This window comes from Corythoichthys intestinalis, chromosome 2 (genome assembly GCF_030265065.1).
Source record: "Corythoichthys intestinalis isolate RoL2023-P3 chromosome 2, ASM3026506v1, whole genome shotgun sequence".
NCBI classification, from domain to species: domain Eukaryota; kingdom Metazoa; phylum Chordata; class Actinopteri; order Syngnathiformes; family Syngnathidae; genus Corythoichthys; species Corythoichthys intestinalis.
The window spans coordinates 20,943,089-20,956,345 of record NC_080396.1 but is presented as its reverse complement, the minus strand read 5'-3'; the positions used below and the strand labels follow the sequence as shown (position 1 = coordinate 20,956,345).

General features: G+C 37.1%; 1 protein-coding gene across 1 annotated transcript; it reads right to left on the bottom strand.

Moving 5' to 3' along the window:
* Nucleotides 1–65: 65 nt before the first annotated feature.
* On the bottom strand, nucleotides 66–12,423 carry LOC130911969 (troponin C, slow skeletal and cardiac muscles-like). Its single transcript, XM_057829671.1, has 6 exons — nucleotides 12,319–12,423; nucleotides 9,610–9,640; nucleotides 9,366–9,512; nucleotides 5,340–5,454; nucleotides 5,127–5,263; nucleotides 66–290 (listed from the first exon to the last, which is right to left on the bottom strand). The coding sequence occupies exons 1-6, from the start codon at nucleotides 12,340–12,342 to the stop codon at nucleotides 259–261; spliced, it is 486 nt and encodes a 161-aa protein (XP_057685654.1). The 5' UTR covers nucleotides 12,343–12,423; the 3' UTR covers nucleotides 66–258.
* Nucleotides 12,424–13,257: the final 834 nt, after the last annotated feature.

Genomic DNA, 13,257 nt, shown 5'->3' with positions numbered 1-13,257 from the left:
TTTTTTTTTTTTTTTATAGCTACATTTTGAGAACATAAATGTGCACTTCAGGTGTAGTTCTGAAAATGTTTTTATTTAAAATCCGGTTTTGTAAAACAACCTTGGCACTTAAGTTAATAGCAGAAAACTTTGAAAGCATGCTGAAGATGCATGTTGCTTCAAGCACACAGTGAACACAGTGAATAAGCCTGTCTGAAGGACTTGATCCATCTGGCGAAAGAAAAGTAACATGCATTGTGTGGCCTTCATTGGAATCCTTTATTCAACACCTTTCATGAATTCCAGGAATTCTGTTGAAGAGAACACATGAAACAATAGGTTAATTCACACTGGTAATACAAGACGGGTGTCAAACTCATATTTGTTGTGGGCCGGATCGTAGTTATGGTTTCCTTTAGATAGTTGTTAACTCTGCAAAGAAGGGCGGCCAACTTTTTTTCGCCTAGTCAACAACAAAGCAGGGCGAGGTGGCATTCAGTTATTATGCTTCTCATTTGTGGAATAATTTACCTGAAGGTCTGGTGTGTTGAAACGGTTAGTTCCTTTAGTGTTGCACCAATACAGCATTAAAATGACAAGGAATACATAACGCGCCGGTGCTGTGCAATATGTACTTTTTGAGAACTAGTTTCTAAACGCTGGTCACTCTACCCAAGATGGCCGCCGCCAGTTACACACAGGGCCCAGAAGCGGATTTTAAGGGGGGCCAGGCCCCCCATGGTGGCCAAAAAGTGTCATTGCATGAAATTGACTTTCCTATATATACTGTATTTAAAAGTTGTAACGCAATAAAACTGCAACAAAATTGAACGAAATGAACAAAACAAAAACAAAAATTTATAATGAAACATTAAATGACTTCCAAACATAGCAAAGGTTAATGTTTTTTTTTTTGTTTTGTTTTTGTTTTTTTTAAATGAAAAAAAAAAAAAAAAACATGAAAGCTAACACCAGTTACTTTGCCAAGTAACTAATTACTCTTACATTCAGGTAACTGAGTTACTAACTCAATTGCTTTTTGGGAAAAGTAATTTGTAATTTTTGTTTCATATTGCACGCGATATACAACGTTGTAAGATTAGTCACCAATTTGTAAGGGCATACAGTGGGGCAAATAAGTATTTAGTCAACCACTAATGGTGCAAGTTCTCCCACTTGAAAATCTTAGAGAGGCCTGTAATTGTCAACATGGGTAAACCTCAACCATGAGAGACACAATGTGAACCCCCCCCCAGAAAATCACATTGTTTGATTTTTAAAGAATTTATTTGCAAATCATGGTGGAAAATAAGTATTTGGTCAATACTAAAAGTTCACCTCAATACTGTGTTATGTACCCTTTGTGGGCAATAACGGAGGCTATACATTTTCTGTAACTCTTCATAAGATTTTCACACACTTGCTGGTATTTTGGCCCATTCCTCAATGCAGATCTCAGTGATGTTTCGGGGCTGTCGTTGGGCAACACGGACTTTAAACTCCCTCCTCACCCCGTGGTGTCAAAATGATAACAAGAACGGTGACCAAAATTCCCAGAACCACACGGGGAGACCTAGTGAATGACCTACAGAGAGCTGGGACCACAGTAACAAAGGCTACTATCAGTAACACAATGCGCCACCAGGGACTCAAATCCTGCACTGCCAGACGTGTCCCCCTGCTGAAGAAAGTAAACGTCCAGGCCCGTCTGCGGTTCGCTTGAGAGCACTTGGATGATCCAGAAGAGGACTGAGAGAATGTGTTATGGTCAGATGAAACCAAAATAGAACTTTTTGGTAGAAACACAGGTACTCGTGTTTGGAGGGAAAAGAATACTGAATTGCACCATACCCACTGTGAAGCATGGGGGTGGAAACATCATTCTTTGCGGCTGTTTTCCTGCAAAGGGACCAGGACAACTGATCTGTGTAAAGGAAATAATGAATGGGGCCATGTATCGAGAGATTTTGACTGAAAATCTCCTTCCATCAGCAAGGGCATTGAAGATGAGACGTGGCTGGGTCTTTCAGCATGACAATGATCCTTAACACAGAGCCAGGGCAACAAAGGAGTGGCTTTGTAAGAGGCATTTCAAGGTCCTGGAGTGGCCTAGCCAGTCTCCAGATCGCAACCCCATAGAAAATCTGTGGAGGGAGTTGAAAGTCGGTGTTGCCCAACGACAGCCCTAAAACATCACTGCTCTAGAGGAGATCTGCATGGAGGAATGGGCCAAAATACCAGCAACAGTGTGTGAAAAGCTTGTGAAGAGTTACAAAAAACGTTTGGACTCCGTTATTGCCAGCAAAGGGTACATAACAAAGTATTGAGAAGAACTTTTGGTATTGACCAAATACTTATTTTCCACCATGATTTGCAAATAAATTCTTTAAAAAATAAAACAATGTGATTTTCTGTCCCCCCCCCCCCCCCCCCCCCCCACACACACACACACATTCTGTCTCTCGTGGTTGAGGTTTACCCATGTTGACAATTACAGGCCTCTCTAATCTTTTCAAGTAGGAGAACTTGCACAATTGGTGGTTGACTAAATACTTATTTGCCCCACTGTACGTCACTATTCGTAAGCTTGCCAACGGCCTCGGGTTGACAGTTATGCGTCAATGGCACTGAAACATGAGCATTCATTCATTCAACCAGTCCTTCCCAGAGGTGCGTAGTAACACATTACATTTACTCCATTACATTTCCTTTGGTACCTTTTCTGAAAAAATATGTACTTCTAAGGGTAATTTTACCATGCTATACTTGATACTCTTACTTGGATAGAAGAAGATGAACACTACCCTTACTCCGCTACTTTGGGCTACTGTAGAGTTGTTACTTTTTTCCTGTTTATTGAACATTGAATTTAATTAATTTGTTTTTTTGTGTGAGTGCCATAGATGTCCACAGTAGCTTTGCCAGTATCACCAACAAGACGTAGCAACATTGATCATATGACTCCATGATACAGTCGACACACAAGCTTGCAAATCTCGAGTAAATTGGGAGTCCAATGATCACAGCGATGTTATCAATCCCAAGGCATTTTGAAAGCGCGTTAAAAAGATAAACAATTTCACATAGAACATTACCCATTACTCAAAAGTGCGGATTTCAAACTTTCAGTTTTTACTAAGCACCGATAGACCACAGAAAACCGGGAAAATAAAATATGTGATCGTTTTGACGGTAGAAAATATGTTTACAAGTGCACACTAGAGGGCGCTCATCCTCTTGGGACATGATTGCTGATGTATTTATTTTCGTATATTTTTTACAGTTGGAATTTGATGATTTTGGTGTATTTTTTGGCCTAATATGGTGATGTGATAAGTTATAGTGTAATAATAATAGTTCATATACGTATATGATGTTGTGCTAGAAAAAAAATATACCAAGCAGGATAGCCATGTTAGATATTTTTTACGTGGTATATCGAGAAAATAAAACGTATATTTAAAAAAAAAAAAAAAAAAATGGCCAAAAAACAGCCAAAAAAGGCTAAGGACCTTAAGGATTAAAATGCATCTGGAAAATGGCAGCGGCAACTGTCTCCAATGTTGACTCTGAAATTATGAACAGGCGTGGCTTCATATGCAAATCATTTTTCGTTCCCACGCGCACGAAAGAACAGCTACATAAAGCGGTGTCTTCTGCGCTGCCAAAACAACTTGAAATTACGACAAATTTGAATTTGCTGCTGCGTAAAGTGTTTAAAATGTATTTTTGTAAGTGTTCATTGTTTATTAATTAGAGGCTGTAGAATATTCACGTAATTTTATGCTTTTCTCTATCCAAATACACTTTTATTTGTAGTTGAGTAAATTTTTGGGGAATACTACTTTTACTTGGACTTGATTTATACAGTACTTTTTCGAAATAATGCTACTCTTACTTGAGTACGCATTTTTTGCCATAACCGCGTACCAAGGACGTAGGTTTGGTCTTTACATTGGTAGGGACGATATGGCATAACCTGCATGTACACTTTTTCCTGGGAACAGGACATCTTAATGATCAATGCAAAATAAATCTTTATTGATTATACTTTTATGTGTATTGGTTCAGCTAACACCGTTTAATTCAAACCTTTGTTTTAAAAAAAAATACTAAAACATTTTGAAAGCTTCCATAAAAAATGTCCGGATTTTATGAGCAAATTCAATTTGCATTATTTGAACATAGTAAATTATATTTACATATACAATAAATACAAGCTTGTTAATCATCTCTTAAATACCGAGGAATGCAAAAAAAAAAAAAAAAATTGTCTTAAGACCACTCAACATTGTCTGAATATAATTGAAAAAAGTTCTTTGTCAGGGAATAACAAAAAATGAAATAAAAATGGAGCGGTCCTTCAGGTAAAACTACTAGTTTTGTCCACAAGCACAGCCGAACTAAAAAAAATGAAAGTCCTGCAGGCTGCTTTAAGACCACATAATTATAATCAAACGTAAAATTGGGGAAAAGGGGGTAAAACTAGGTTCACTGCATTACTCAGAATTTAATCATGTTGACAGTAGAAAACACATAAAGGAGGACACTTCTCTCTATGCAGCTACCTACTCGAGTTTTGCAGCTTACCAAGTTCACACAGTTTAATGTTATGCTAACTCTGAAGCAGGTGGGACTTTCAGTAGCAAAATTAGTGGTATGTTCCCTACTTCTACAGAATTGACGTCTTTTTGCAATTTGTACAGCTGAAAAAAGCCTTCTGATATCACTAATATCTAATGTTTGTGTGTGTGTGAGTGGGGGTGAGTGATCAAGTCATCAGCCAATCAATTGTGTGTTTAGGAGGGTAAAAATGGACCGGCACATTCAGCAAGTGAAAAGCGGTACATGTAAATCTAAAAATAATGAAAATAATTCACTTAATAATGGTGGGGTCAATTACAACATTTAAAACATATGGCAAGACAATCTAAAGTACCTACAGTATATACTGTAACTGAAGTCATAGTTGCTTAAAAGTTGGTGGGGACAATTTCAGCATTCTGAAAAGTTGGTAGTGTTTTGTCCCTACCGTCCCTATGCAAACCTACGCCCTTGCCGTAAATGTTAGAGTGGACAGGACAAAATGAAGAATATTATATGTGGTGCTTTGCAAAGCATCCCTACTATAAAAATGAATACTGTACCATCGTAATCAATTCTGCCGTCATTGTTTTTATCTCCATCTTTCATCAGCTCCTCGATGTCATCTTCAGTGATGGATTCTCCGGTGGACTCTAGCATTGATTTGAGCTCCTCTAGATCTATGTAGCCATCCCCATTCCTCAGGAAAACATAAAAAGACAAAATGTTTAATCAAGGGTTATAGTGTTGAGTCAGCTTTACAATTAAAAGCATACTTGTCAAACATGCGGAAAAGTTCAGCCAGCTCCTCTTCTGATTTTCCTTTGCTCTCCTCCTTCATACAGCGAACCATCATAACCAAGAACTCGTCAAAGTCAACTGTGCCGCTGCCTGTCAACAGAAAAAGAAATCAATAAAACAGATCTACTAGATGTGAACTCATTTAATTTCACAGTAGAAAGATGACTGGACGCCACATAATTGGATGTCTATCGTCACTGGCACTGAATGAATTAAGCAAAAACCAAACTGCTTTTCAACTATCATTTTTAGCATAATTGTTTTTTAAATTACTATGCCCGTCCACCAGTTTTAAAAAAAAAAACAATACATTTAGCATCTCTAGAACAGACCAAACTCAAAAACATTTTTGTGTGTCCTCGCCATAGTAAAAATAAAACATTTTAAATAAACCTTTTTCTATTTACAACTCACAGTCATTGAATGGACGAGAATATTGGCTATTTCTCCTCTTTTTTTTTTAATTGAAAAAATGCACACACAAAAAAAAAAAAAAAAATGTATTTTAAAAATATATGTCTAAAAGAGAATGTATAATGTTTTCTCCCTTTTTTTAATTAAAAAACAAAGTGGATTTTTTTTTTCAAGGAACATTTACATTGTCTTTATATCTGTCAATATTTATACTATAAATTCTTTCAGTGCCATTGAAAACAATAAGCATCCAATCATGTAGCGATTTTCATACTTTGGACTTGAATTTAATTGTGTTTGTCACTAATAGACGTCCAATCAATTTCAACTGGGAAGCATTCATTGCCAGCCTTCCCAGTTAAAATGGATTTGGTGTCTATCATAGTCTATATCAGCCAATCAGTTAAAAAGAAGGGGGAAATAAATGTATTAAAAAAAACAAAAAGAAAAACTTCTTAATAAAATAAATGCTCTTAAGAGGCCCCAAAAACAGTACAGTATTATTATTATTAATAATATAAATTTTTACTTCAATAATACCTATAAAAGATTAATCAGTTATCAAAACAGTCAACAACTCATTTGATAACACTGAACAACAAAAAATATGTTGTATTGATGCAAACGCTTATTACATAATTTTGGACTACTGAATCCAAATCTAATCTTTCTAAATTTTCTGCAAATCAAGATTTTTATTATACAGTGGGGCAAATAAGTATTTAGTCAACCACTGCAAGTTCTTCCACTTGAAAATATTAGAGAGGCCTGTAATGGTCAACATGGGTAAACCTCAACCATGAGAGACAGAATGTGGAAAAAAACTCAGAAAATCACATTGTTTGATTTGTAAATAATTTATTTGCAAATTATTGTGGAAAATAAGTATTTGGTCAATACCAAAAGTTCATCTCAATTCTTTGTTATGTACCCTTTGTTGGCAATAACAGAGGCCAAACGTTTTCTGTAACTCTTCACAAGCTTTTCACACACTGTTGCTGGTATTTTGGCCCATTCCTCCATGCAGATCTCCTCTGGAGCAGTGATATTTTGGGGCTGTGTGTTTGGGATCATTGTCATGCTGACAGACCCAGCCACGTCTCATCTTCAATGCCCTTGCTGATGGAAGGAGATTTTCACTCAAAATCTCTCGATACATGGCCTCATTCATTCTTTCCTTTACACAGATCAGTCGTCCTGGTCCCTTTGAGAAAAACAGCCCCAAACCATGATGTTTCCACCCCCATGCTTCACAGTGGGTATGGTGCAATTTAGTATTTTTTTCCCTCCAAACAAGAGAACCTGTGTTTCTACCAAAAAGTTCTACTTTGGTTTCATCTGACCATAACACATTCTCCTAGTCCTCTTCTGGATCATCCAAATGCTCTCTAGCGAACCGCAGATGGGCCTGGAAGTGTACATTCTTCAGCAGGGGGACACGTCTGGCAGTGCAGGATTTGAGGCCCTGGCGTCGCATTGGGTTACTGATAGTAGCCTTTGTTACTGTGGTCCCAGCTCTCTGTAGGTCATTCACTAGGTCCCCCCGTGTGGTTCTGGGACTTTTGCTCTCCGTTCTTGTTATCATTTTGACGCCACGGGGTGAGGAGGGAGTTGAAAGTCCGCGTTGCCCAACAACAGCCCCAAATCATCACTGCTTTAGAGGAGATCTGCATGGAGGAATGGGACAAAATACCAGCAACAGTGTGCGAAAAGCTTGTGACGAGTTACAGAAAACATTTGGCCTCCGTTATTGCCAACAAAAGGTACATAACAAAGTATTGAGATGAACTTTTGGTATAGACCAAATACTTATTTTCCACCATGATTTGCAGATAAATTCTTTAAAAGTCAAACAATGTGGTTTTCTGTTTTTTTTTCCCACATTCTGTCTCTCATGGTTGACGTTTACCCATGTTGACAATTACAGGCCTCGGTAATATTTTCAAGTGAGAGAACTTGCACAATTAGTGGTTGACTAAATACTTATTCGCCCCACTGTATATATTTTTTGTAATGCAAAATGATTGCAAAGTGATTTAACAAAGTGGTTAAATAGATGGCAAAATAATACCTGCTATGCATTGTTTTAGACAACTGCAGACTCAGGAGACCAACAGGAGGAACAAAGTCAGAAGAACGTATGTAGTTTAACTATGGAATGAGTACTGAAAGGACTAAACAGTTAAACTAGTATTTGGGTGAAAATAAATGAAGAATCTATATAAAACACCACTAATATGAGAATATAAAAAACTCTGTTTGCATAAAAATTGAAGCATACAGTAAAGAACTGACAGCAGATTTCAAAATTTGCATAGAATCAGATTTCTTTTTCTTTTTTTAGTCATGGAACAGAAAATGGGGGTTTGGGGGATTATTAGACAGTGTTATCGATTCCACAACGATGAGTTTGACATGCCTGGTCTACAGTTTACTGTTTACCAGGGGTGAAAGTGGCTAGAATTTCATGCCGCAACTCCTCGACGTGAAGGTCGCCACGGAGCCAGAAATTTTATTTATTTTTCATTCAAAATTTTATTTTTTTTAATTATTTGCAGAATAAAAGTTAAAAAAAACAGCAATAACCCCAACCTCCATCTCCTAATTTTTATTTTCCCTCATTACCACACATACTAAATGCCAAATCTGAATTTTAACTACTTAAGGATACGATATATATATATAAAAACTGAAGTTAATCCAAACATTTCCTTTTTTTTTTTTTTTTAAATAATAAATATATCAGTAACATACATTCAGAAAAATACGTACAAATGACATATATACACTTATACTGTATCTTATGCAGAGTGAAATGGAATATATTTTGAAGATCGCGCAATCATTGACTTTTTTAAATCATAAGGAAATGAAAAGGTAGCCAAACATAAATGAACAAATAGAAGTCCAAAGTGCACATTGACAGCTAAGATGTTCTGAACCTCCCCATCAGAGCAAATAAACCTAATATGATAAATAAGCCTCCTCAACTCTTTCATTGCGCTTAAAGATTTTATCCATATTTTGTTGCATTGCCCTTTTTTGTTGCATCAATTCAACAAGCTTTTTTTTCTGTTCCAGAAAACATGCACATTTGGACCTATCAGAGCTAACCATCTCTGCTGATCACATGTAAGTATGTCAGCCAATTGAACAGATAAATGAGTCCAGGCGTTTTGCTTTGCTGCGTGCATTTGCACACTGACGTGACTCATCATCGTCAGACTCAGGTAACTGCAGCAGCTAGGGAAACCTCCATGCCGTCCGTGGAATAAAATCAATGATAAATATTGGTGGAAATGGATTACACTACACAAGCACTTTATTATGCTTGTTGTTAACACTTGTGTATGTAAATCTGATTTTGGTAGATTGTTTTCTTCTTTGAGCCGAAATGCATGTGTGGCAGGTTAGTATTTTTTTTTTTTTTTTTTACATGCATTTTGACAGTTGCTGTCATATTTTTGGAATCAAAGCCCCGTGTACCGGAACAGCATTCCGGCCCTGAATCTTATACCGGAACTGCATTCCTGACCGTTCTGGCCCACTTTCACCCCTGCTGTTTACGCCTTCTAGCGCTGACATACCATCTTCATCCACCTCGTCAATCATCTCCTGCAGTTCTTCAGGTGTGGGATTTTGCCCCAGCATTCTCATCACCTTCCCCAATTCCTTTGTGCTGATGCAGCCATCCTCTGCATCTTGGATGAAGATGTCAAAGGCAGCCTTGAACTCTGTGGGTAACGTACGACAGATTTTCAATTTACAAAGCAATCATTCATTTTTTGTCTCTTTCTGTTACAAGTCTAAATGAGGCATGAGTTTGCTTACCATTTTTTTGCTCTTCTGTCAAGTTCTCAACCTAGAGAAAGGACAGGATAGGCATCAAATGTACATGCTTGTCTGTTCTTGACAAAGCGTTATGAATGATGTACTGTATCATGTAACTGTCTTCACCTACTATTCTGGTTGTTGGAAAGCGTGTACTTATTGAACTGTCATGAAGTTATGTCCAAGCGTATGTATGACTGCATGCTCAGGGGTGTGAGCACCATCAGCTGTTCCTTTTATGTCCGGCTGTTTGGACTTTTACTATTGTTATACTGGGGTTGACCCGGTTGCCTTTTAAATAATTGTACACAATATGAAGGAACATTGAAATGTTCCTAATGTGGTAACCCCAAAAATACGCTGTTGTGCTACTCTAATGTCTAGTTTTGTCAAGAATACAAACTCAATGGAGTTCCACTTATGTATAATTAGGTAGCTTGAACAGGGTCATAAACATGCGGCCCAGGGGCCATTTGTAGCCCCCAGAACAGTATTTTCCGACCATTTATTTCTATCTTGGACATCAACTAGTGACAAACTATTAACTAAATTAACAACAGAGGGATGAAAAAAGACAAATGATTGGACGTGAGTCATCGTCAACGCCACTGAAAGCGTGAATAAAGAACAAGCTAGCATAGGCTAGTGTCAGTTTTCAGTCTTTTAGCCAAAGTGAATTTGTTAGCCAAAGTAGAATCATTTAGGGACTTAAAAAATGTCCATAATCCGCTTATTTAATAGTTTCTTTAAATTTCAATCTTTATATGGCATTCATTTAACTCACTGGTTGTCATTGACAGTGCTAGACATCTAATCCATTTTGCCTGGGAGAGGCTGGCAGCGAATGATCGTCACCAATCGCAACATGACCATTTAGATGAGTAAAACACCATAAAGTTAAACAAAAACAATCAAATTCATACAGTAGGTATTTTAGGGTACATACCCAGAGTGTATTTCTGTTTTTATTCATTTTTAAATGTGTTAATTTAGTTTTAATTACTGTAATTTTCGGACTATTAGGAGCACCTGACTATAAGCCGCCACCCACCAAATTTGACACGGGAACAACATTTGTTCATAGATAAGCTGCACCGGAGTATAGGCCGCAGCTGTCCTCACTGTATTATGGGATATTTACACCAAAAGATATTAACCGGCAATACTTTATTTGACAGCGGCATCATAAGACCAAATGAACCACCACCATTGCTTCAAGAAGCTTCATTCGGCCATCACTGCTCCCTTGGGAGAGACAGTCAACCTCTGCTGCCACCTGCTTTCAACACTGTTGTTGTCCAACATGCCTCCTAGCATGCATTGCATCGTTACAGATTCATGTTCTGTGCTAATTATTTCTTCAGTTACTATTCCAGTTGTTTCATTAATAACTATTTATGATATAGTTACTATTCCAGTTGTTTCATTAATTGCTCTTTATGGTATTTGGTAACATTTTATTTGACAGTGGCGCCACAAGACTGTCATAAGACCATCATACTTATGACATGACACTTCCATGAGCATTAATGAATGCTTATAAAAGATGTCATTTAGTGTCATTGGCAAATGATCTCACTTTTGAATGGATGTAAAAGATCCGAGCCGGACATGAACGGAGTTAGTGACATAATTTGCTGATGACACTTAATGACATCTGTCATAAGCATTCATTAATGCCTATGATAGTGTCATGTCATAATTATGACTGTCTTATGGCAGTCTTATGATGCGCTGTCAAGTGTTACCTATTAACCCAAATAAATCAACAAATAACCCGGACTGAGCCGCAGGATTCAAAATGAGGGAAGAAGGTAGTGGTTTATAGTCCGAAAATTACGGTAACATTTTATTAATCTATAACTTATTCATAGAAAACGTATATGAAAATATGCATTAAAAATATCATTATAATGATTCATCAAGTTAAGTTGTTTTTTTTTAATAAGTTTTACAAAAAATAGACACATGACTTATAAAGGGTTCATTTAAAAATGAGGAGGGGGGCAGTAAACCTCCCTTTTTTTTTTTTTTTCTTTATTTAAAAAAATGGGAGATAACTGTAAATATTATTTCTTGTTATATTTTTCATGTTTATTTTTAAAAATTAAAAAAAGGAGAAAAACCAATATATATCCTCTTTTTTTTTTTTTTTTTTTTTATCATTCTTCATCTCATTTTTCAATGTTAATTGAAATTTTATTTTAGTGAGAAGCATGAAGTCGATGCAGATGATTTACTTTGGCGGGCCACACAAAATGATGTGGCAGACCGGACGGAACTAGCCAGTGATTTGGAAGATTGGATGACTTGTACTTTTGAAAAAGATTTGATACTTTTTGTTGTGGAAATTTTGATCTGGCCAATAATCACGCTCAAAATCTCAAGTTGCCCCCTGATAAATTGAGTTTGAGACCCCTGATCCAGAATCAAACTTCTATATATGTATGATTATTTATAACTGCAGAATTTCACTCAATTCTAATCCAGAAACACATGCACTTCTTATGTGCTATGAGTCAATTGTGTGACTTGACATTGAAGAGGCCTAACGGTCACAATGGCTCCTCAGCTGTATACACATACATGTCTCGCATAGCATTTTCCCTAACAGATTATTAGAATTTAATGCATGCATTGCTTTTGATCAGATCTTGGTGTGAAACATTATCAGGCAAAATAAACAAACCTTGACTTGTTTGAACTTACTGCTGCTTTATAGACGTCATCCATCGCTGCTGGTCCTTGAGCGGCTCCGACAAAATGCGGGACTGGTTCAGCCTTCACCGTGCCGGGGGACTACTGTATTAAAAAAAGCTTATGACCCATCCCACAAAATTGAAGTGATGGGGGAGGGGCTGATTGACAGAAACAGAGAGTAAAAGAGTCCTAAAAATAGTCAACAAAAGAAGCCACCTATCAAAAGTAGAACATTTAAGCACTGGGTGGATTCAGTAATGTTCACTCAGGTCATTGTCATGTTGATATGCTATGCCTGCAATGTCCCAGGGAGAAAAATATATTGTATCGTTGTATCTTTAAAACAAGGGGAGGCTAAGATTCCAACTTCATGACAGGGGCACTATTTTGAAAAGGTAATTGCAAAAGAAATCTGAAGCCACCCTCCAGAGACAAGACAACAGGAGGGAACTACACTAGAAAAGCTTGATGATCATAAGCTAGAAAACTGAGGAAAATGGCTTTTTCGCAAGCCACAGCAGCTTTGTGCATTATCATAATAGGTATTTAGTTAAGCTAACTCACTGGAGAACATCATGAGTAGCATAGTTGAGCAGTGGGCATTGTTTCAATTGCCGAGGGAGCGATTGGGTCCATTAAGTGCTAGCTTGCTCAGGGCGAAACTTAGATGGAGATTCAAATTATGATATTATAAATGAACAGAAAATATTTTATAAAACAAATTATAGCAATAACAGTCCAATCAAATAATTTCTGCTTCATGTAGGCCTTTATTCAGACACCTTCATAAAAAGACAGCCACAGATAGAGAGTTATTTTTAGTGTGCCATGTCCTTGACTGGAAATAGTGGTCGTCTAACAGTGGGATTGTAACGGTGTGACGTGTGGTTGAGGGCGGTCTTTTGTCTACTGTACTTGTCTTGGGGCAAAAAAATAAAGAAAAAAATG